Consider the following 26,077-nt stretch of genomic DNA (forward strand, 5'->3'; position numbering starts at 1 on the left):
TTTCGGGATGATGAACATTAACTCACCAGGTGTTATTTGGCAGGGAGAAGATGAAGAGTAGTGGGTTATATCCTGCTTAGGATGTCAGATTTGTTTTTGCAAATATATCTCAAAAGTAAAAGCCCTGTCCACATACTCCGGTTCCTTCCCACCATCCAAGGACATTCAGGCTAGGTTAATTGGAGAGTCTAAATTGTCCCTATGAACGAGTGTGTGAGTGATGTCCTGTGTATGTCCTGCGATGGACTGGTGGCCTGTCTGGGTTGATATTTCTGCCTCTTTCCCACTGCATGCTGGGATAGGCTCCAGTATCCCCCAAGGAATGAGCAGGTTAGATAATGGATGGATGGAGGGATGGATGGATAAACAGGTGTGGCGCGGTTGGGTGGCAATAGGTGGCACTGCACCTCACAGCAAGAACATACTAGCCGGGCCTTTCTGTTTGGAGTTTGCATGTTCTCCATGTGTAGGTAACCACCGGGTGCTCCAGTTTCCTCCCACAGTCCAAAGATATGCAGATTATGCTAACTGGACAGTGTAAATCATCCCTTGGTGAGTGAATGAAGTATGCTCTGCGATGGCTTGGTAACCTGTCCAGGGTGTATTCCTGACTCAAGCCCAGCACAACCCCACAACCCTGGCCAGGAGTAAGCCGGTTAGATAATGGATGGATAAACTTAAATTTTCAAACCTCAAGCACCTTCTCATAACTTTGCCGTAACTGCTGTAGTAGTTTTCAAAGACACATCATGCTTTGCTCTGCAAGTTGATTCTGATATTGCAAACAGCATTGAAAATTATATATGTGTATACTTACTCTTCATCCTTGGTTTGTTTTTCAAAAATGAGTTTGCTATATCTTGTTTGCTGGGTTTGTAAATTATTAATGTATTACGTATTATTTATTGTATTCAGTGAGCCGTCAGAAAAGGCTGTGAAATCTCAAAGCATTTCAGCTTAATTCAATAAAGTGTTTTCCTTTTTTTGTGGACAGATTTAATATAATTTGCATGACTGTTTTATGGCAGTGTAACCAATTGAAAGTGGTACAATTTCCAAATTAGCACTGTTTCTTATTTAGATTGATGCTACATTTGTTTTGTACATTCATTCACAACGTATGAAACCACTGTATGTACAAAAATATGAGGGTAGAGCTGGGCTATATGCAGCGTAGCGTATACTATAGATGTAATTTGAGGAAATGCTTCAGGTCAGGTGCTTGACTTGGGCAGTCAAGTATATTCCACTTTTTGCCCTTAAAAAACTCCATGACCGGTTCAGCGGTATGTTTTGGGTCCTGCTTCAAGGTGAAGCACTGTCCAATGAATTTTGCGGCATTCGGTTGGATCTGAACAATGTTTTTGTACGCTTCAGAATGAATCCTGCTGCTGCCATCAGCAGGGACACCATCAATAAATACACAGAGCCAGCTCCAATGACAGCCATAAATGGCCAAGCCATGCCTTTGGATCATGAGCAGTTCATTTCTTTCTCCAAATTTTCCATCTCTTTGAAACAGGTTAATACTTACCTCTGCCCATAAGACTTTGCTCCTTAACTTTCAAAACTTTCATTCTGTATTTGTGATTTTTAGCAAACTAACCTGACCTTACTGGTAAATAATGGTAAATGGTTGGCATTTATATAGCACCTTTATCCAAAGCGCTCTACAATTGATGCTTCTCATTCACCCATTCATACACACACTCACACACCAACGGCGATTGGCAGCCATGCAAGGCACCGACCAGCTCGTGAGGAGCATTTAGGGGTTAGGTGTCTTGCTCAGGGACACTTTGACACAGCCCAGGCGGGGGATCGAACCGGCAACCCTCCAACTGCCAGACGACTGCTCTTACTGCTTGAGCCATGTCGCCCCATGCAAGATGGTCTTCACCTTGCAGTGAACTCTCAAAAGCTGTGCTGGTGCAGTTTTCTGTATTTTCGTTGTTGGTATTTGACACATCTTCGCATACATCCTGGAGAGCAGTAGATCTGTTTGACAGTTGAAAAGGCGCTTTCTTCACAATCAAATGTACTCTTCGCTCGTTATTTGCTACTCCTGAGCTCACCAGTGTGCTCTTGCTTCTTAACAATGTACCAAACAGTTTTTGACATTTCCAATGTTTTGGCTATGTCTCTTATTTATTCCTTTTCTGCCACCCCATGATGATCTGCTTTACTGGCTTTGACAATACTTCGGGGTCCGCATGCTGAGACAGTAAGAAACTCTGAATGCAAATGTCAAGCCTAGAATCATGTTTCGTGGTACGGCTAGCTCGTGCAGTAACTAATGAAGTGACAACACACAGCTGGCGAAGAAACTACTTCTGCGGGAACAGTGCATAAAAAGCTGCAGTTTATGGATCGATATGGACGTGACTAATGGCAAATTAAAGCTGTTACCACATATTAGTACCGGAGTGTTTTTGCTTGGCTTTGAGACTGCAGGTAGTCTACCACACACCAATGCAGAGTTTGTGTTAGGCATTGGGTCTCCTGTTTCCAAAAGGAGCTCTATCATTTAGGCCACTTGGCTATCGATACCACTGTCATTGAGAGTCTCAAATAAGGACATAGCCACTCCGAAGAGTACCACAGCTTTAGTTTCATACAGGCACTTCAGTCAAGGGATCAGAGGGCTAGGCATATTCAGTGTTTTACATGCTGGAACACGGCCCTCTAGAACCATAGCATGGCTTCTGTGGGCCAGGCCAGAGATGCTCACTAGAAATTCCCGTGGCATCTGGCATTTGCTCCAGCTCAATCGGAACTTCGTGGAGCTGCACGTGCGTCTTCTTTGTAGTCAAAGCGAAGACAGATTCCAAGCCAAACTGGCAAAGAAGTCACCTTTTAGAACACGGCAATGTAATGATTTTGTAGCAATTAATTCTCAGGGAAATCGACAAAAGGAATAGTAGTAATAAATAAATAGTAGTAGTAATAAAAGTAGTTTGTGTAAATATTCCAGAACACCAAAATCTGTCACTGTCTTATCAGAAAATTGATCAACTTGAGTGACTTGCTTTTTTGTATTTTTTCTCTCATCATAATTCACAGCCTGATGTAAGATTGTGTAAGTCATCCAACACTTCCAGTTTTTCGCGTTGACAATAAATTTGATGTGTGAAATGTTTTTATACCCTTCCTCCATATCCTCTTTATTATTCCTGTAGTTAGAAGTCCTGCGGCCCTTAATTAATTTTCTTTCTAACTGAATTTGGAATATTGAATAAGGACCAATGTTCTTTCAGAATAATTCTATTAAAGTGTACTTCCATAATGAATAAGTGGGCAGAAGCATTGACAGTTTAGCTCATTGTGAATTATTCATAACATGAGCGCATTTACGACACTATGAGAATTAAAAAATTTCAAAATACACTGACAGTTGTACAGACGTAGCATTGGTAGGCTACCTGGAGGGGCAGGACTGAAAGTGGACACCTCAAGCCGTCCTTGTACAGAAAAACATCCCTTAGAATCGCCTTCAACATATAAGCCACCTGTGACTCTTAGCAAGAGACTTTTATGACAAGCCTGCTACCTCAACAAAAGAATAAAATTATAATAATGGATTTAATGGATAATTAAAATTAATAACAAAAATTATACTAATTGACTTCATTTATTTATGAAACTGTGGGAAATATTTAGCAAAATAATAGCTAAAGTGTCGTTCAATGGTAGCAAATGGCAGAGGGTGATTTCCACGGGAGCAGTCCGATCTCATTATGACAGAATTGTTGCCATGACGTTTCACCCGCTGCCAGCACCCTGTATAAAAATGGATGCAATTCCTACACAGTTCGCCCGATATGCAGGCAAACACCATCAAATTAAAGGGGACAGTCTTCAGCCTCATATTTATGCCTTTCATTTCAAATCCAATGTGCTGGAGTACAGATCCAAAAGTACTTATGGACTGCACTGTACATCAACACAGATTAAAAAACTATCCCATGTATTCCGTGCATTAAGGTGTAGCATAGCTTGCCACTTGTCCCAACCATTTTGGAGGAATTTTAGATCAGTGAAACATTACATCACATGAATGAGACACTCTCTTGCTTTAGTTTAGAATAAGTACACTAGGCTGAAGCCCGGCTGGAGTCTTTGAATGAAAAGGTCTGATGAATACTGATCATTTTAGCGCTTGGAATGGCTATTTAAGATGCCGTATCAGAGTACTTCCTGTTTCTAATAGAGAAAATCGATCATCATAAAAACCTGAGTTTATGAGTTTAAAACACTGTCAGCATTAAAATAATAGTTATATAATAGTTTATAAAAGTGTTTTTAAAGAGAACTATTTTACATGCTGGAACACGGCCCTCTAGAACCATAGCATAGCTTCTGTGGGCCAGGCCAGAGATGCTCACTAGAAATTCCCGTGGCATCTGGCATTTGCTCCAGCTCAATCGGAACTTTGTGGAGCTGCGCATCTTCTTTGTAGTCAAAGCGAAGACAGATTCCAAGCCAAACTGGCAAAGAAGTCACCTTTTAGAACACGGCAATTAAATTATTTTGTACCAATTAATTCTCAGGGAAATCGACAAAAGGAATACAACAGTAGTTTGTGTAAATATTCAGAACACCAAAATCTGTCACTGTCTTATCAGAAAACTGATCAACTTGAGTGACTTGCTTTTTTGTATTTTTTCTCTCATCATAATTCACAGCCTGATGTGAATTAAAATACAAATGTGCAAAGTTGTCGTTGTTTGCGCAATATATATTCAAGAGCTATAGTATACTGAGCAGAGCATAAACTAGTAAAAATGTTTCTCCATCATGGGTGTATACCCATAATCTGAAAACTACAGACAGGGAAATGTTTGTTTTTGTAAAGTGGAATACACTAAACTAATTTCTGTTGTGCAAAAGCACACTGAAATTTCCTGTGTGTATCAGAGCAATGAGGTTCAATTTGGATTCCACAATATAATAAACATTATTAAGTTATAGGACAATTTAATTTCCTCCAGAATAACTATCAAGACATTACAAGTGATTATCATGCAGGTCACAATGTATGCAGTTTATTTAGCTAACCTTTAAAATGTGGCGTCTGATACCTTAGCCTTGGGTATAAGCACAAAATAAAAAGTTAGAAAAGGATTTTGTGCTGCATTTCCTGGGGGAAAGAGCTCTGCATGGTTAGTCTGATTTTCAACACAAGGTTCATGTTAAACCTTTAACAAAATGCCCTAAGCTAATATTCTGCGGCATGAACATCGGCAGATTTTTCTGCTTTGGAAAGAGATTTTGTGATTATTTCACTTCATTAACTTAAAAGTACAATAGGTATGATTTTTGTTTGAAAACATTGTTACACGACCAGTGTAAATCCGTTCCTATCATTGAAAAAGGCTCACTGACATGTCAACTCACCCTCTGCCTGTGTATATAGTCCTTAAGTTCGGGTTTCAAAGTTGACGCACTAACACTCAGTATCAAAACATTGTACAGCTGTACAATAATTCAAGTTCATTGGCTGAAAATTGGTTCTAATTGCCACAGCCATTAGAGCCAATTAGTTTCAACGCCGCAGAGAAGGGTGGGATAAACAATGTTGTGGTTTGAGGGTGTTTTATTGCTGCAATTCCTCTCGACTGTTAGGAGCCCGAAATGACCTATCGTACCTTTATGTATAATGTTTCTCCTTTTATGGTTCTCACCTGAATAAAGAAGTCGTGTTTCTCCCAAGAGGCACGATGTACGTGTCACACAACTGAGAGCGGGTTCTGTGGTGATCACATGACAAGCAACACCTTTTTTCATTACTGAAACATGTACTCATATATTATGTAGATAGCAGCAGCTACATAATAAGTTGGCAACAGGAGTAGCAATATTTAAAATGAAATATTAATATTTATACCTAGTGCTGAGAAATGAAGACTTTACAAGTCATTCAAATTTGCACTGTGTATTGACATTTGAGCACAATACAAAGTGAAAGACAAACTAACTTTCCCTTTTTTTTCCACCAGATCATTATTTGCTCTCGTGTGTGTTACTAATACCAATACTAATGGTTGTCATCATCATTTTGAGAATCTCAGGCTATGTTGGATGTTTTAAGAATAAAAAATAGATTCGCAATTCTCTTTCCATGAGTTCATGAATACCAATACAGTGAGTCCTAAAAATTAACAAGATGTTTAAAAAGTAAAATGGAATTAAGAATGCATAACTATTCTTATTATTATGAAACATACCATTCTAATATTTAGGGGATGAGTCAGTAGGGAAACATTGGACCATCTGTTCTACTGACCAAACATCAATCCACCTTTTACAGACACCATTTCAAATGAAGAGCACATTTATTTAACATTTCCAGCAGATCAAAACCAGCATTAAAGCCTTTATTTTAAGTCGAAGAGCCAAGGCAAGTCACACTCATACCCCATGATACTAACCCCCGGGTGAATGATCCCAGCAAACAAGTTCCACTGAACGTTGCCCTGTGTATTGCACAAATATGTCATCATACAAAATTCATCTTTACAAGTTTAAACATTATGCTTAAATTTTCAACTTTGTTTTTCATAAACAGTAGCTGTGACAGTAACACAAATATCTTGCATTGCAAGTCCTTATCCTTATTAACAAACGTATTAATTCATCAGTGTAGTTGGAACACAATCAAAACAGTAAATTCATTACTCCACTTTAGAAAACGCTCACCTCTCCGTTTATAAAAATGAGTAAAAGGGAAAGGACAATCCTATACGAAGTTTAAAAAGAGTACGAAGGGGGAGCGACACTAAGAAAGTTGTCCTAAAATGGTGGACAGCCGCAGTTGGCAAGGCACAGCTGGCGAAAGGAGCTTTAAATATTCACATTTTTTTAGTCTGCGTGCAGGAGTGTGCGAGTACATGCATGCACGTTGTGTACATGTTTGCACGTCCATATGCACGTATGCCTGTGTACGCATGTTCATAATAGACCTTTATTTAACCAGGAGAGATTCTCATTTGCAGTCATGACCTGTGCAGCCCCTAAGCAGCATATCTTAACCGGAGTACTCTGAGGAAACCCACAAGAACATGGAGAGCATGCAAACTCCACAGAGTGAGGATCCAGGCCCGGCTGGGACCCAGAACCTGCTTCCCGCAAGGCAACTGTGCCTGTGTGCGTCATATGTCACTCTGTCTGGACAGCGAGACCTGACACAGGCGTTGTCACGGCGATGCGCAGGCGTTGTCACGGCGATACTCAGCTCTCACTGCCTTCCACGTGGAGCGCCAGCTGATCGAGCAGCTCCAGACACAGCGCCACCCGGTGGAGGAGAGGGGCGGACTTGTCAGCACGCAGCAGCTTGGAGTACACCTGCTTGTACAGCTTCACCGAGTCTTCCTCCTTCACACTGTCACAACACAAACACAAAGGGCCATTTTACTCACACTGTCACAACACAAACACAGAGGGCCATTTTACTCACACGGCCACAACACAAACACAGAGGGCCATTTTACTCACACTGTCACAACACAAACACAGAGGGCCATTTTACACTGTTCCAACACAAACACAGAGGGCCATTTTACACTGTTCCAACACAAACACAGAGGGCCATTTTACACTGTTACAACACAAACACAGAGGGCCATTTTACACTGTTCCAACACAAACACAGAGGGCCATTTTACACTGTTACAACACAAACACAGAGGGCCATTTTACTCACACAGTCACGACACAAACACAGAGGGCCATTTTACCTAAACTGTCACAACACAAACACAGTGGGCCATTTTACACTGTTAGACACACATATACATGCACACACTGATTTTACCCACACTGTTACAACACAAACACAGAAGACCATTTGATACGGTTACAACAAGGACAAGTTTATAGTGTTACACAACATAAACACAGAGGACCATGTTACTCACACCGTTACACATTTTACTGATTTTGACAATACGATATTGTGAAATTTATTTTACATCCCGCTGATTAAGAATGCCCTCCAAGAATGCCGGATAAACAATGTTGAGTCCTGCTGAGTCATATTAGGTCTTATATATGCCTGAAGATGACTATCCCAGCTTTCCTGTCACATTAACTCCAAATTTTTGGCGAGGTATGCTCATTTCTAAATCATAACTGTCACCGAACTGTGTTTTTGGAGTTTAACTGTCCGTTTGACAAAAATGACACTTCTGCACAAACAAGGCACTGTCACCTCAAAATAACAGAGCCTGTCTGGGAATAAGGATTAAAATATGAAAATATTATTGGCTCATAGGCATCACGCAGGTGACAGTGCCACCATGTTTCCCGCTCCCTCTCGCCCCGCTTTCACTCCATTATTAGAGGACTGCACTGGGCCGCCAACTAAATAATGTTCTAACTGCAGTTGAATAATTTATTTTCCTCTTTTCTGCATTGGCTCTGGCTAAATTAGCTTAGCCGCACGCCAACGATTTCTCCAAGTCCTAGGAGAAACCCTGCTGTTATAATTACATTCTGCCACTCAGCAGACACTCATATTCAGAGCTCCTCACATAAGATTTTCACACAGGTAGGCGTTTACTGCGGCACTTCACGCTGCCTTCACGCTGCCTGGCTCCAGAGTACAATAGAATAGCAATGTCTGACCTGAGAATAAGTCCAACCCCATAACCTCCGACAGCACTTGTGCTTTCTACAGTCTCTGCCTCATTCTAAAACAAGGATGAAGCAAGACAATATGATACACCTTACCCGGATAACTTCACAAGGACACACACTCACACTCCATTTAATGGACAGGGGAGACTGGAGTATCCCAGAGTGCATTTCTCGGAGCTCTTGATCACCGTCTCTTATTTCAAGCTAGTTCCTGTGAAGTTGTCCGGGTCAGGAGTCTCATACACTATTTGTTCTAGCTGTAGAGCGCCCAGTTGATCCGCTTTTTTTAGCTGGCTTGTAGCTAGTTGGGTGTTTTTCTTTATGCTGCAAGACTACCCTGTCCTCATTCCACAGAACTGACACATGATGAATATATTTCATAATGCACTGTAGAACAAATTCTGTTCTAGGCAGAACATCGGCAAATTGCATCCTAAACCACCAGTTACGTCGCAGCTTAAACCTTTCAAAAATCACATCCTAAACTGCCAGTAACGTCGCAGCATAAACCTTTCATCTCCCAGCGTGCATTTCACTCATTTGCATACTCTGTCTGACAGTCGTTTTCTCCGCAGAAACTAACGCGCCTACACGGAAAATGCCGGAACCTGCCATTGAATCGCGGCTCTTGAGGGTACGAAGACGCGACTGCAATCACAGCTAGTCTGTCACATCACGAGCGGCTGCGAAGCCCAAAGCCCTCTGGGTAAAATTACCAGGATGATAAAGAGGATTGAGTAATGGGCCCTCTTCAACACGGGCGTCTCACTGCGATTACCACTTCCCTTACTGTTAGACTGGAGTGAGAACAAGAGCAAACAGACTCCCACAGACCAGAAATAACACAGGAACGCAGGAATACAAGTCAAGAACAGCGTATTTAAGCAGAGTACCCAGCGCTGCATCAAGTCTGGAATCCAATCACAGCTTTCTTGTACTGCGGTGCCCAGATCTGCACACAGCGCTCTTCAGTGTGGTCTGATACGAACAATGTATGCTATTAAAAAAAAGCTTTCTTTCATTTGTATGCCGTGTTTTTCCTATTCACCACAGCATCCTTTGATCACATGATAGAATGAGAATGGGAAAATGGGTTGCCACTCAAAGAAGTGAGGTCATGTGTTCCTATGCATAAGAGCATTGGCTTCAGAAATGGAAGGAGTGTAGGAAGGTATGACAGGGTAACACAGGCAGGATGGAGATGTGACCAGCTGAGGACCACACAGGAGCACACAGGAGCGCACAGGAGCGCACAGGAGCGCACAGGAGCGCACAGGAGCGCACCTGGGCTTGCGTTTCCCGGCGGACAGCAGCTTGACCAGGTGGAGCAACAGGAAGGAGATGCTGGGCTCGAACACGCCCACCAGCTTCAGCACTTCCTGCGTGTTCACGCCCGAGGAGGCGGAGCCGTCCGAGGCGGTCACGGTCTCCGTGGCGCCGGGGGCGTCGGCCTGCTGAGGCCAGAGGAAACGACGAACACTTCAGTTACATTTCACTTCCTGTTCATTCAGGACATTCCATTTCAGATTTTAAATATACACAACAAAAAGAGAGTTGCTGTCCACTACAAAAATAAGCCTCTGAAGTAAATAATCCGTCAAACATAATTTATTTATAAAGTCAGATGAATACAATGCTCAATTATTCACTGAATGAAATGAAAGAAATTTCTAGAACTGGCTAAAGTGAAACGCAACTGACCCCCCTCCCAGTGGTGAGGCTCTGGCCTGTTTCTTGGGGTGACCACCGGGGGGCGCTGATGCGTACCTCGCTCTGCTCCTGCAGCAGCTCTTGGTGGATGAGCTGGAAGGCGTGCCGGGTCTGCACCATGATCTCCAGGGCCCCGGACAGGGTCTTCAGCTTGGCCGTGTTGCTGTTCTGGCCTGCAGACATTACACACAGTTTACATCTTCAGCAGACACACTCACCGCAAGCCACTCACACAGCTTCCATTCATCCAGCTGCGTATTCACTGAAGCAATTACGCATGAGAGCCTCTGCTCAAGAACACACTGGCAATTTATCAGCCGTTTCAAGTGGCTTTTACTTTTATTTAAAATAGAACCCACAACGTCCCAGTTCCCCAACTAATACACCACTTAGAGGCAGCACCAGGCCTGATACATATGCACAGAAAGACAGATAGATGGATACATGGTGGCAGACAGAGAGATTGACAGACAGACAGACAGACAGACAGAGAGAGAGAGAGGGCACGGACAGACAGACAGACAGAGGGAGAAACAGACAGACACACGAGAGGGCACAGACAGATGGACAGAGGCACAGACAGACAGACAGATGGACAGACAGACAGACGGACAGACGGACAGAGAGAGGGCACAGACAGACGGACAGACGGAGAGACGGAGAGACGGAGAGAGACGGAGAGAGACGGCACAGACCTGACATCTGGAACTCGGCGAAGGCCACCCTCTCCAGCTGAGTGCGGAGCAGCTCACAGGGCGCGTCGGTCAGGCTGAGGAAGAGCCGCACAGCCTTACAGTAATGCAGCTCCGCCAGGCTGCGGTGCTGCTTCCTCTGGTGCTCGTCTCCCACCTGAGAGAGAGAGGGTCATATACCTACTGTACCACACCACTCATATACCTACTGTACCACACCACTCATATACCTACTGTACTACACCACTCATATACCTACTGTACCACACTACTCATATACCTACTGTACCACACCACTCATATACCTACTGTACCACACCACTCATTTACACACTGTACCACACCACTCATATACACACTATACCACACCACTCATATACACACCATACCACACCACTCATATACACACCATACCACACCACTCATATACCTACCATACCACACCAATCATATACCTACCATACCACACCAATCATACGCCTACTATAACACACTACTCATATACATACAATACCACATTTCCCTATATATCTACTATACCACACTGCTCATATACATACTATACCATACTGCTCATACACTATACACCCCTTCTCATATACCTGCTATACCACACTGCTCCCTCAGCGTTGTTTAATGGCGGTAGGAGCTTGCATGCGTGCCGGGGCGTACCTGGTTACGGAAGCAGCTGTGGTACATGGAGGCCAGGCGGTGGTGTATGGTGGCTGCTCTATACTGGTATAGGGGTTGTCGGGCCGATTCAGTCTGCAGGTCGCAGTACTTGAGCGATTTCATCATGGCCTCTGTCACCTCCCGTTCAATCTGCCAACACAGACAAGGCATCCGTTACCATATCGCCCACAGCATATGGTATCAGCAGCTCCTATTTAAACATTTCACATGTGTATGCTTATATGGAAATTTCGAATGCATTATATCTTGTGAAATGTGTTTGTACTTTGCTTTTAAAAGACAGAAGCAGAAGCAATGAGAGTGAGATTTTTCTTGAACCCCATAACGGGTATAGTCAATCAGTGATCTTTATTTTGCACTCAGAAAAACACAACGATTGGTCAAAAATCTGTCCTATGGTACGGTAGCTCTGCCCACTCCATGTTTCATAAAGCCGCGCTCTCCCATCGCCAGGGACGACAGTGACAGTGCAAACAGGAAGTGGCCTCCCACCTGCTCCTGGGCCTTCCTGGAGAGCGGGGCGTAGTCCTGCTGCAGGGTTGCCAGGGTGAAGTAGGTGGTGGAGAGCTCCCAGTTCACAGAGTCCCACACCACTGGGTGGCTCTCTCTGCTGCTCAACGACTTCATCGCCCGCAGGTAGTAATCTATCGCCTGGAGGACAAACAAAACACAGCAAATCGGAAAAGAAACAAGTCACATCGGCCAGAGGTAATAATCTATTGCCGGGGTAACAATAAACACCCAAAATCTGATTTCAGCTCAAGAAAAGAACTAGAAGTCAATTAATACATTTTTGGAAAAATCCTTAACTAATAATTCAAAAGCACATTCTGTTTTTGTAATGTTTATATCATAAGCAGGGACGACATACACACAGGTGCTGACAAACAGAGAGCAATCATAAAAATAAAAAGATAATCGATACACTCTACTACACTCCCAAGTAATTTAATGGAAAAAGTGTTTCAACACACAGGGTGTCTGCATACACCCTGAAAAAAACATAACAGAGTGACACTATCGTTTTCCTTTCCAGTAATACTCATTAACAGCTCTGCGGTGCTGTATCTCGGGTACCTTGTTGTAGTACAGCGCCTCCTCTGGAGAGAACTCTCCCCGGCTGAGGTGGGCGGAGACGGCGCAGTGGCCCTGCGCACAGATGCGCATGAGCCGGCCCGTGTTGCAGAGGAGCAGGGCCGTGTTGGCCCCGTCGGCGATGGCCTCGAAGTCCTTCACCCCCTTCTCGAAACACGAGAAGCTCTTCTTCCACATCTCCTGCTCCGCCACCGACACAGACCGCTTCTCTGTGGGAGAGGGCCGTCGATCAGACTCTCCGAGATATCATTCGCGTATGTATGTGTTTGTCAGCGGTTAGATTAAGTTGTTTCTCCCGACCGCAGGACGAAGACGTCTCGCTCAGGTCTGAGTCAGCGGGGAGGAGAATGCGTATGTGACTGAATCGATCCAGAATGTGGTAAGTATACAGGTTGAGGTAAACACTCGCATGAACGCCGGTTTCATCACCAGAAAGCTTTTTCTTCACAGAAGCACTAAACTGATGTATATCTCTGCATGCTACGTGTAATGGAGTGCCTTACCATGCGATCCTCCAAAACACAGTGCCGTTTATTTCCACAACAATGCTTAGGGCAATTCCACGATGACTGACGTTACAACTGCTGGATATTTGTGTGGTAAAGCCCAATACAACTACATAATAGAGACTGGTAAGAGTTATTGACACCTGAGGGTTATAAAAGCATACGTCAGTCTCTTATGTAGCTGTATTGGGCTTTACCACTGAAATATCCTGGAGTTGTAACGTCAGTCACTGTGGAATTGCCCCTTACTTTTTAATGCCGGGACCCAAATTAGAAATATTGTACCTTTCAGGAAGCCTGCCAACACACATACTAGCATAAGCTAGTGGGCCACAGACTGTGGGATTCTGGAATATCCATAGTTACAGAAACACTGGCATACTGAACTACAAATCCCATAATCCCCTAGGCCCACCTTCCTTCTCCGTCTGCAGGGCGGCGGCCTGGTTCATGTAGAAGACGCCCATCTCGTTCCGGATGTTTCCAAGCCTCTTCAGCAGCTGGCCCAGCTGCTCGGGGCTGTGCTCCTTCAGGTCCCCCGAGGTCAGCAGCTCGTACGCCGCCTCGTAGCACTTGCAGCTCACGAACAGCTGGTACTCCGCGTCCATGGACAGATCCGTCACCAGGTTAAAGGCTGGAGCGTCGGGCACAGCACGATCAACTTACTCACCCGCATCCAGGCAACGCACACTCGACCATGACAACTACATTTAGTGTTTGCTAAAGTCAAAAATTATACAAAGCTTGTGTTTGATTTGCACTTTGTTGCACGTCGCTCTGGATAAGAGCGTCTGCTAAATGCCACGTAATGTAATGTAATGTAATGTAAAAACTCGAAACCTAAATGTAATGCAAAAAAACTCTCTTACTTAATTTGGTGAAAGAAATTAAACTATGAACCAGACTAACTGTCAACTATGAAGCAACTCTAAACCAGGCAGGCACAAGAATTGTGAGAGAGAACCATAAACAGTAAGACAAAACGCTGAAGCAGACAGAACTCTGAACCGAGCAGTCGGCGTTGACAGAGCTGATACACAGTAAGGGCTCTTTCGTGTGGAAACAGCGCCTCACCCTGGCAGCTGCACTCGCGGTGCAGGCTGTGTAGGATCTCCTGGTCCTCCTTGGTCTGGTAGCTGTACTCCTCCAGGTAGGCGGCGCGGTTGCTGGCGTTCTGGGCCAGCATGAGCTGGATGTCCCCACAGAGGGACAGGCACTGGCTGTGGAAGAGCAGCACCTCAGGCCTCAGACTGGTGCCCACGGAGCAGTACGCGTCTGCGGGGGAGAGGAGACGACCGCACGCTGTGACTCAACCGCTAAAACCGCACGCTGTGACTCAACCGCTAAAACCGCACACTGCAACTCAACCGCTAAAACCGCAAGATGCGACTCAACCGCTAAAACCGCAGTGTTTAACTGTCAGTTATCGGTTAAAGTGTGCCAGGAAAACTGCTGAAGACTAAAGGGTCAAAAGGGTATTTCAAACCATTTCAAAAAAGCCTAATGGCAAAACCTCAAGCTAGATATGAGATCAGTGTTTAGAGTTTGAGATGTGTTTATTTTGAGCACAAAATATCTTGTTTCCCATTCTCAGAAATTAACTTATGATCTTTATGTCTTTAACTAAAAGACTAGAAGAGACACAGGGTGATAGGGAGGGGAGAGGCAGGTCTTCAGCACCACCACCCTAACCCCAGCTCCGGGGGGAACTGACCGTGGCACTGCAGGGCCAGTTTGATGTAGCGCAGGGCCCGGCCGTACTTCAGCAGGTTGGTGGCGGCGTCCGACAGCACGTAGTAGGCCTTGGAGGCCTTGAGGACCAGCTGCAGCTTCATCCTGTACTGCCAGGAGCCAGGGATCATTCCGGAGCGCGTCGGGTGCTTCAGGTCCTCCTGGCAGGGACCCACTGCGGCCCCGGGGAGGGAGAACGGGGGAAATGTCACAACAAATGGGGTTCTGCCTGCTTACCTTATGCCATACATCTATAATCCTTTCAGGGTCGTCAACTCCAGACAGTTCATCAAATTAATTTAAATTAAATTAATGTCCAGAAAAATTCTCACAATGTTCAAAGGATTTTCATTCTATTTCTACTTTTTTTCTTTTCTTTTTCTTTTTTTCAGAAGAATGGCAGCATGTTTCAGTTATTTTTACATGGTTCTGGGAACAAAGAGTGTCAGGTCAAAGTGAACACCTTACACCCACACACATTTCTGAAAACTTCTGCTTTTATTAAGCTGACATTTCAGTTGACATATCATTGAGCTCTATATTTTCAGTGCATTAATATTAAACCTGAAATGTAATGGAACTGGAATTAACCCCAAGTCAAGGTCCCACGGATTCCTGCATGAACTGTAACTTGGCTAAATGAACTGGGTTAAAAGGGGCTTTTAACAAACTTACTAGTCTTTAACTGATTTTATTTATTTATTTATGCATGTATTTTTAAAGTAGGGACCTTCAGGGGTTGCCAAAGCAACCCTCCAAGCAACGAGAGCAAAACACCAGCCTGACTGGCAGCGGAGACTGGGAGTGTCGCTCGGCTCACCTCTGTCCAGGAGAGGGGCGATCTCCTCCTCCACGGCGCCGGGCCCGGTGCTGGGGTCCCCCTCCTCGTACTTCAGGGGGATGGGGGTGTTTGGATCTGCTGCCGGCAGGTCACTCTCCTTCTTAATGCTGCTGTCCACCGCTTTCAGGCCCTGAGAACACCACCGGTCAGGGCACAGCGTACAGCCACGGACACGCGCTCGTCAACATACGCTACTGACAGGCTCGCTAATGACAATACACTACTGACAGGCTCGCCAATGACAATACACTACTGACAGACCCACTAATGACAATACACTACTGACAGACACACTACTCAACATACATCACCGACTGACAGACACGCTAATGACAATACACTACTGAGAGACACACTAATGACAATACACTACTGACAGACACACTAATGACAATACACTACTGACAGACACACTAATGACAATACACTACTGAGAGACACACTAATGTCAATACACTACTGAGAGACACACTAATGACAATACACTACTGACAGACCCACTACTCAACATACATCACCGACTGACAAACTCGCTAATGAAAATACACTACTGACAGACACACTAATGAAAATACACTACTGACAGACACACTAATGAAAGTACACTACTGACAGACGCACTAATGAAAGTACACTACAGTCAGACACACTAATGAAAATACACTACAGACAGACACACTAATGAAAATACACTACAGACAGACACACTAATGAAAATACACTACAGACAGACACACTAATGAAAGTACACTACAGACAGACACACTAATGAAAGTACACTACTGACAGACACACTAATGAAAGTACACTACAGACAGACACACTAATGAAAGTACACCACTGACAGACAGGCTAATGAAAGTACACCACTGACAGACAGGCTAATGAAAGTACACCACTGACAGACATGCTAATGAAAGTACAACACTGACAGACACGCTAATGAAAGTACAACACTGACAGGCTGGTACTTCACGTTGGGGGTTAGGACTCCATGTGTAATTACACAACCCACCAAAACTCAAAGCCACTTAAAACAAAGATGCAAATGTTAATGTCTCTTTATTACGTGGGTCACACCATCAAATTAATCTCTCGCTCCTCACTTCAGAAGATTACACATTAATGAAGTTCTCCAGGTCATATGAAAAGGAGGCAGGTGAAGGGCTGTCCCAGTGAGCCACAAGTGGCGGCCATTTTCTTCGACACGGAGCCCAGCCTGGTGGATTTTGGGTCCGCACTGTTCCCCTTAAACCCTCGAACTCACCTTTAACACGTAGCTCAGGACATGCCGACAGCGCTCCTCTTTATCGTGGGAAACTGGAAAAGTGTAGTTTGGCTGTAGAGGGAAACGGAAAAGCGGTTTAACAGCCAAATCTCCACACAACAAAACACAGTGATTATTCTTGTCTCATGTGGCGGTCTAGTTAAAGTAATGGCCTGAGAATCCTATGATGGGAAATTGATTTTGTATCCATGAGCGAGCGCTGTACCCTGAACACCAACATTCAGCCAAGGCAAGGTTGCAGGAAATGGTCACCGGTGTAAATCTTTAAGCAATGTCGGTTTCCACAGATAAGCCCACTAAGCAATTCATTACTGCCATTTAGTTTAAAATATAGCCTCTCTCAAGGGAGATCAATGTGTTTTGGGCACTTTATGTCCTGGGTCAGCATTGACATTCTGTGGTTTGCATTCAAAGAGTTCATTTTGTGGGACAATTAGATTTACTGTTGCTATGCAACACCTGTGATATAAGTGACTGCATGTCATGGAGAGTATGTAATGTCCAAAATGGAGACCTTGAGTTGGAGCCAAATCTATTACAATTAAAGCCTAGGACAGACATAGCTCCACACCCTACGAACAGTATGCAGGACGTTTGCAGTACAATGCAGCGTACCTGGGCCAAATACGTCATTGTTTGGGATTAAAATACTTTACTGTGCTCGACTGATCTTGCCTAGGCAGTTGAGTCAACCAAGATGACCAGAAAGCAGGGTTTGCAATTTTTGAGAGTATATTCTATATATTTATTGTGATCAAGATATGAACAAGCAACATAAACACATCGTAAAAACTTATTGAACTGCGACAAATAGTATTAATTTAAATTGATGTTGTTAAATTAATTAGCTGTTAATATGCAATTTGTTCAATAAAAGCATGTTGGCTATTCAGTGTCTGGGGTCTATGATAGGAGTGAACCTAAAACAGAAAGACATTACAACCCCGCACACTTTGCACATATTTGTTATATTTTTATCGCAAGTCATATCATCACAAACAACGCTATCGCCTAACGCGCATATTCCCCATATCACGCGCCTCTAGTTCCAGAACACCAGACAAGCTCGGTAAAGCGTAGAAGCGCGTTCGAATCGGAAGCGGTGACGTATCTGAGGCAGGCGTGCGGCGCACTCACTCTGATCTGGTGCGTGGCCGTGTACTTCTCCGGGACGGACAGCTCTCCCACGGACTTGATGACGGCCACGGCCTTGCTGTCGCGGGGCGGCGTGGCGCCGTTGTCGTCGCTGTCCTCGGGCAGCTCTTCGTCCTCGTCCTCCTCCTCGCTGTAGCTGTCCTCGGAGCCCCCGGCGCGCAGCGAGTCCCCCCCCTCCTCCTCCGCCCGCGCGTCCAGCTGGAACAGCTCCGACAGCATGTAGTTTGCCGAGGCGATGATCTGCAGGGCGGCGGCCGATCCCGTCAGAGCGGCGCTAATTAGGAGGAGCTGACCTCGCTTACAAACTAATCGGAGGAGCAGGCATCACTAATTAGCCAATCGGTGACGCAGACCTCGTTAATTAGCCGAACAGGGGAGCAGACCTCGGTACCAAGCTAATCAGAGGCGCAGTCTTCGCTAATTAGCCGAACAGAGGCGCAGACCTCACTAACAGCCAATCAGAGGAACAGTCCTGACTAACAAACAAGCCGATCAGAAGTGTCTTCCTCACTAATCAGCCAATCAGAAGGGTATTCCTCACTAATCAGACATTCAGAGATACAAACCAATCAAGCCAATGAGCAGAGTGATAATCAGCTCATAATCATAAGTGTGAGAATGGGTGCAGTGACATGGTCTACCTGAGGCTGCAGTGACATGGTCTACCTGAGAATGCAGGGACATGGTCTACCTGTGGGTGCAGTGGCAGGGCCTACCTGAGGATGCAGTGACATGGTCTACCCGTGGGTGCAGTGACATGGTCTACCTGAGAATGCAGTGACATGGTCTACCTGAGAATGCAGGGACATGGTCTACCTGAGGGTGCAGTGACATGGTCTACCTGTGGGTGCAGTGGCAGGGCCTACCTGAGGATGCAGTGACATGGTCTACCCGTGGGTGCAGTGACATGGTCTACCTGAGAATGCAGGGACATGGTCTACCTGAGGGTGCAGTGACGTGGTCTACCTGACAGTGCAGTGACAGGGCCTACCTGAGGATGCAGAGACATGGTCTACCTGAGGCTGCAGTGACATGGTCTACCTGAGAATGCAGGGACATGGTCTACCTGAGGGTGCAGTGACATGGTCTACCTGTGGGTGCAGTGACGTGGTCTACCTGACAGTGCAGTGACAGGGCCTACCTGAGGATGCAGAGACATGGTCTACCTGAGGCTGCAGTGACATGGTCTACCTGAGAATGCAGGGACATGGTCTACCTGAGGGTGCAGTAACATGGTCTACCTGAGGATGCAGGGACATGGTCTACCTGAGGATGCAGGGACATGGTCTACCTGAGGATGCAGGCACATGGTCTACCTGAGGATGCAGGGACATAGTCTACCTGAGGATGCAGGGACATGGTCTACCTGAGGATGCAGGCACATGGTCTACCTGAGGATGCAGTGACATGGTCTACCTGATGGTGCAGTGACATGGTCTACCTGAGGATGCAGGGACATGGTCAACCTGAGGATGCAGTGACATGGTCTACCTGATGGTGCAGTGACATGGTCTACCTGTGGGTGCCTCTCCTGATCCAGCAGCTTCACACAGTTGAGCAGCAGGGTCCGGATGGTTCCGTAGTGCTTTCGGTTCTGGCTTTTCTTCATCATCATGTTGCTGGCCACTCTGCAAAAGCACATTCACCTTCACTCCACCACGGCCTCAGAGAGGAGCTCGACATTCACATCACCTTATATCAGTGTTACGGCTCACCCTGTCACCCTGATCTCTAGCTGCTGAATAAAGCATGTTTTGTTAGGGTTGGAGTGAAAGCCTGCAGGACAGTCGGTCTCCTTCTGTTGGAATGTGTTAAATAGCTAACCAATTGTTGACAGAAATATATCTGACAAGGTTGTGGGCTCATAAATATTCATGAATGTGTCCAAACACTCAGGAAAGAGCATAGACAGCAGCCTAATTAATATTAGCCGGTCAGAATCCCATCCAAATCTGCAACAACTGATTTAGACCCGTGTGGTTTAGTGGCACCCAGTGGACAGACTGTGTCATTACAGCATGTGGCCAGAGCAGATTCCCTGCATTTGCACGGCACGTGTGAGGGACAGGCCTTGTGAACGCACTTGTAGAGCAGCACAGCGACGGGGAGGGTGAAGGGGTTCTGGCACTTCTCCTCTGTGGCCTCCTCACACAGAGTGGTGAGGTCGTACAGCTTCACGATGTCACTTCCACTGGCTGGGGAACAGTCAAAGGAACGCAAGGTTTAAAACAAGAAGAACTGTGGACCTGTCCTTACAACCATAAACACATGCTTCATTTGAACATTTACAATGTCTTTATGGTCAAACTATTTTGCACACAAGATTATTGTTACACATTTTTCCGTATGATTTATATCAGTTTTCTTTACTAAAAACACTAACATCCATTTCCATTATGACCACAAGGAATATAGGCATGTCATAAATGTATGCATTCGGCACGATTCGGGTAAACCAATTAAAGTTATAGATATAAAACAATACAAAAATGAATATATAATACATACTTTATGAAATAAAATGTAAAAAATATAATAAAGAATATTTACAGACACAGTACATCGAACTGGTTTATCTTCTAGCAGATTTGCCCTTTATGAAGCACAGCTGTGGCACAGCTGGTGAGCTTGTCTCCTGCAGTACCTTTGAACAGCCAGTAGGTGTGCCCTTCCCTGGTGCAGTTGGACTTGAGGAAGGACAGAATGTTCTGAGCGATGTCCTTCACTACCTTGGTGGAGAATGTGGAGTTCTCCAGGTCCGGGATGTCCTCCGTCTTAATCATCTCGTATTTCTGCAGAGGGACATGAGTGAGAAGACAATCAGACATGAAGATCGCGCTTCGAGAGAGACACCGTTGTCATGACAGCGTAAAGAAATATGAAGGCTAGTTTAAAGCAGTACTTCATTACCTGCACAATGCCGTTGACGTGAAAACACATGACAAGTTCAGGCACGTTGCACATCAGATTGTCTAGCCAGTAGTCAATACCAGTAAGAATGTTGATGGGCTTATTGTTATCCCTGGGAGAGAAGAGAGGCTGGTTTAGATATCCACAGGGCAGAAAAATATAAAATATCTTGAAAAGCAGCCCTTTGCAGAGATACGTTTCAAAATAATGCGTTTAAAGTGAAATACATGTAGTTAAATCTCATAATACATAGAAACTTATGGTTATTGGGATTCCAGATATGATTTCTAGGGACCAGTGTTATACACTATAATGCAATACATATGATGATTGTTTGCTCAATTTGTCAATGTCTTTGCAACCGTGCCTACTCAAATAAATCATAACAACGAGGATATTAAACCTCAGGTGTAACGTCAGATAGCTATCTTATACAACCATTACACACTGCGGAACTCGCTGCAAGTCAATTCACCTCTATGAAAGAAAGAAAAAGAAAAAAAAAAATAGCTAGCAACACAGCTCTGAAACAGAGCCTCATCTTAGTCATGGCAGACGCTGGTTTTTGGTAGGTCCCCGTCACATGGAGGGTTAGGTGCGGAGGGCACTGACCTGAGGCGGAGGCTAACGGCGGGGTAACGCCCCCCTCCAAAGATGGGCATGTTGGACCCCACCAGCATGTGAATGTCCTCAAACGTCCACAGGATGTTTCTCACAAAGTCATTCCTCAGACCCTGCCATTTTAAAAATGCCACAAAGTCAGAGTCATTTTCACCAGCCTGTCGGGGGATTAAATCTAATTATATTCAAGTAACATGTTCTCATTTTTGTTGAAATAAAGCATAGGAGTAGTGATTAGATGTGCCAAACATTCTTAACATTGAATAAACTGTACAAAAGTTCAGACAGATCTAAAAATTTTATAGTATGTTGTAAAAAATTCAAATCCAAAAAGGCATTTCCAAAAATATTGCCACTATCCCCCCCACTAGATCCATGTAGGAAAGAAATGGCTGAAAACAAGCGATACCTGACTGTTTTCTCCTTCATTAAAAAGCGTGGGGAGGTTCTGTTCTTTGGGAACGGAGGCTACGTGGCCCAAGGCGAACTTGTTTTCCATGGAGACATCATCCTGAAAGACAATGAACGATTAGCGGCACCAACACGCAAAAGGATTTCAATTCATTTTGGTTCCACAAGGAAGCTTCACCAAGGCAGATGGGAAAGGCTGGGGTCGGAATGGGGGCTTTCTGAAACGCTTATCCTGGTGAAGCCGGGCCGTACCTCTTTTGGAGTGTCCGATTCGGGCGGCGAGCTGGTGAAGGTGGCGGGCCACGAGGGGCCGAACTCTTCGTCCCGGCACTCCTCCTCTCCCTCGTCGGGGTTCCCCGAGTCCGACGGGACGGGTTCCACCGACCCGTCGCCGTTAATACTGAAGCGACAACAATCGCCATAGCAACGCAGTCCATCAGGCTCGAGAGGCAGAAGGCATACTAAAGACTGCACAGTATGTAACAGAAATGGCATTGCGGGTCTCGTTGCATAATGAGAACAGTCTTTCAAAAAGAGAACCCCAGGATTACTCAAACGCTTTAACTGCTTTTAACCATTAGAGTGCAACTTAATCTGTATCAAAGCATTCACCTGCCGTTCACTTTTAAGTTAAACGCTGATCTGTAAAAGACAAACTCACCTGTAATACAGGAACTTTGATAGGATGGCCTTTTGGTACCAGTGCTCCTTGCTCTTCTTCTTTCTCTGCCATTTCTGGTCCACCAGCCTCTGGTAAAACTCTTTTAGCCACGTCCAGTCTCCAGTCTGTAGTTCACAACCAGAGGATTGAGACTGCATATGCAATGGTGCGCAGGTTAGCAGTGGTTAGGGAACTGGCCTTGTAACACCAAGAGTTCACATTCTCAGGTGGGGTCCTGCCATTGAACCCTTGAGCAAAACACTTCTCCTGATTGGCTTCAGCAATACATCAGGTGTATACAGTATACAGAGTTGCGAAGCAGCTCTTCCTCAGTTAAATGCAATTTCCCCATCAAATGTTTAGACAACATCATTACTCTCCATATTTCTAAAAACATGTGCAGTACTGTACATGTCTTATATAATTTTCAAAGGTATTCATGTCTTCACGGCCCTTCCGTACCTGGGATGACCTCATGAAGAGCTCCTGGATGTCCAGATCATCTAATAGAAGGGTCCGCCCCACACGATGAACAGCCATGCTGACATGGGACTTGCTATATGGGATCTTTAAAAGCTTCTTTATGTTCTGAAATTAAACAAATTTGTTAACAAAGTAAAAAAATATATATAATTAAACAAGATTCACAAGCAACTGAGCAGAATATCCAGAATGTTCTCTATGACACCTACCTCTGAGTCAGACACAACATCCACATCATTGCCTATGGAGTCAATGAAATCATATGCCATTCCAAAACTGCAAGAGAACATTTATAGAAAAGAATAAATCAGCAGAAAAACAAATCAGCAAAATCATTAGACACAGAGGGCCTGATTAGCTAAGATTGCGGTCACGTAAAAAAAACCTTTTAGCACACACAAAACTAATAACACGACCAAAGATTGGTGCGAAACAAATACCATGACATGATATTGGTTCTGTGTGTGCTTCAAGGTTATGCACGTGCTAAAGATCAGAGAAAATCAGGCCAAAAATCAGCAAATTTGGCCATTTCCAAACCTAAAAATTGACTATTTTAAAGGAAAGAAATGGCGCACACTTCTATGGCGCCGCTAGATCAATTCTGAACATCTGAGGAAGACAGGAAGATAAGAAGGCATTGCACACCACTGACCTGAGTGCCAACATTTAGGGCCGGTTTCATGGACACAGAGATCAGTCCTAATCTAAATTGAGTTTTGTATGGATAATTACAATTTAAAATGGAAATTAGTTTAGGATTAGGCTTAATCTGTCTGCTAAACTGGTGCAGTAGGCTTACCTGGAGAAGGGCTTGTTCTTGCTACTGGAGCCCAGGACGGTCGTTCCAGCCGCTCCCAGCTGGGCACTCTCTCGAAGCCAGTTGGCAGGTGGCAGTTTCAGGTCCGTCTTCTCCTGCAGAAGGGCGTAGGTAGCGGGCGGTGGGGCGGCCGAGTATTTCACGACCGCCCGACTCTTGATCTCGTTGCCCAAACATATCAGAGCGTCCTGCTGACACAGTGGGGTCCATTCAATCACACAGGCATGAATGCAGAACTTCCCGTTGCGTATGACCGTTTACGATTTTTTATATAAGATATACGTAAGCAGTAAACCAGCTGTCAACTCCGAAAGAACCTCAATAGATTTGCTTAGCTAGTATGAGACTGCAGAACAACTAACGTTAGCTAACAAGACATCGGGTGTTAGAACAGCTTGTCAAAAAAGCTGACACTAAAATTAACATAATATAACTTAACTAACTAACTATAGTGAAACAACTAACGTTAGCTAGTAATAGCTACAGCAGCAGATAGTTAGGAAAGTTGGACAGCTAGCAAGCTATGCTATATGTAGCCACTCATGGGGGGAATGTTGTTAGATAGCCACCCACACAGCTATCGCTTTAGCTCGCTGTAAAATAGCTACGATGTAATAATTACTGTGACATACAATTAGGCACCGAGTGTAACGTTACCTGTCTGTTGTCATCTCCGCATTCAACTACATCTTCGTTTCCATGAACTGTAGAGACGGGACAATGAGTCCCATCTTCTTCTGTGCTCATTTTTCCTAAAGAGCAGTTGTAAGTTAGCTTGCTAGCTCCCTAGCGGATGGCTAGCCTAACTAATATGTAGCGTAGCCACGGTAGCTGACAGTCAGAAGTCCTGAATCCGTGTGGTAGGCAGTGAGTTAAGTCGTAACTACATGTACGTTAGCTGTCACCTCCATTTGTATTGAGCTAACTAGCTAAAACCTGTTGTGCTAGCTTAGCTAAATCACGTTTACTAGTTCGTAGCTTGCTAAACATCAAGCTGGTTGCACCCAGTCTAGTTATGAGAATATTAAGTAATACTATAAAGCTACTCAACTATTTTATTTTTCAGTTATTTAACACAAATGGAATTTCATATGTAGCTAACAGTTTCACACTGCAATGTCCACTGGTAGACACAACACAACACAACACAACGCAACGCAAAAAAGCACACGTTTAGATAAGACCCGGAAATGCATGAGCTCACTTGGTTTTTTTCACATCCTGTCTCCCCATGTGTTTTCCAGAAAAATGTAGAAGGGTATAATTTACACTCTATGGTATGTTACGGTCGCTGACTCCAAATCAGCCTCAGATTTTTCTCTCAATAGTCGAGAGTCGAGGCGATTGCGCAGGGACAACTGATCCTGGATCAGTTTACTGGGGGAGAATCGAATAATATCCAGAGTGTTCCTTACAGAAACAATCTCAGTTGAAAAAAGAACTGTAATGGTTGAAATTTTCCTTTTAAATAAACTTCGTTAACTTACGAGAGTATTGAATAATTGTAATTATTATACTATATATTATACTTATGTATACATTTTTGGAATTAGAATTAACATAAACATAATTCTTCTTATTCTTCTTATTATTGTTGTTATATTATTCTTGTTATTATTATGATGTCATTAATAATGTACTGAAGCGACACATATGCACGTAATTATGATAATTAAACTTGTCTTAATAAAGTAAGTTTTGATATTTCGAATATAAGAACAATTAATGAATTCTAAAACAGGAAAAATGTATAAAGATATACCAGTTCGCATATTTTTATTTTATTTTATTTTTTTAGTTTCCTACATATCACTGTATTTCCT

The 26,077-nt window shown here is 44.2% G+C and overlaps 1 protein-coding gene across 7 annotated transcripts; it reads right to left on the reverse strand.

The window, feature by feature from the left end:
• Positions 1 to 6,316: 6,316 nt before the first annotated feature.
• On the reverse strand, positions 6,317 to 25,432 carry edrf1 (erythroid differentiation regulatory factor 1). Of its 7 annotated transcripts, none has more exons than XM_061228502.1 (25): positions 24,912 to 25,432; positions 24,237 to 24,442; positions 23,644 to 23,710; positions 23,414 to 23,539; positions 22,952 to 23,103; positions 22,543 to 22,690; positions 22,289 to 22,390; positions 21,871 to 21,992; positions 21,259 to 21,370; positions 20,993 to 21,140; positions 20,432 to 20,543; positions 19,865 to 19,976; positions 18,331 to 18,588; positions 17,173 to 17,244; positions 15,885 to 16,035; positions 15,048 to 15,239; positions 14,408 to 14,608; positions 13,749 to 13,967; positions 12,810 to 13,036; positions 12,225 to 12,383; positions 11,712 to 11,861; positions 11,043 to 11,196; positions 10,339 to 10,520; positions 9,922 to 10,091; positions 6,317 to 7,381 (listed from the first exon to the last, which is right to left on the reverse strand). In XM_061228502.1, the coding sequence occupies exons 1-25, from the start codon at positions 24,999 to 25,001 to the stop codon at positions 7,231 to 7,233; spliced, it is 3,783 nt and encodes a 1,260-aa protein (XP_061084486.1). In that variant the 5' UTR covers positions 25,002 to 25,432; the 3' UTR covers positions 6,317 to 7,230. The 7 variants fall into 7 exon arrangements, with proteins under 7 accessions (XP_061084486.1, XP_061084492.1, XP_061084490.1 ...); XM_061228508.1 differs by having other exon boundaries at positions 9,922 to 10,088; positions 10,405 to 10,520; positions 22,952 to 23,076; positions 24,237 to 24,445; XM_061228506.1 differs by having other exon boundaries at positions 10,405 to 10,520; positions 22,952 to 23,076; positions 24,237 to 24,445.
• Positions 25,433 to 26,077: the final 645 nt, after the last annotated feature.

This window comes from Conger conger, chromosome 18 (genome assembly GCF_963514075.1).
Source record: "Conger conger chromosome 18, fConCon1.1, whole genome shotgun sequence".
Lineage (NCBI taxonomy): Eukaryota > Metazoa > Chordata > Actinopteri > Anguilliformes > Congridae > Conger > Conger conger.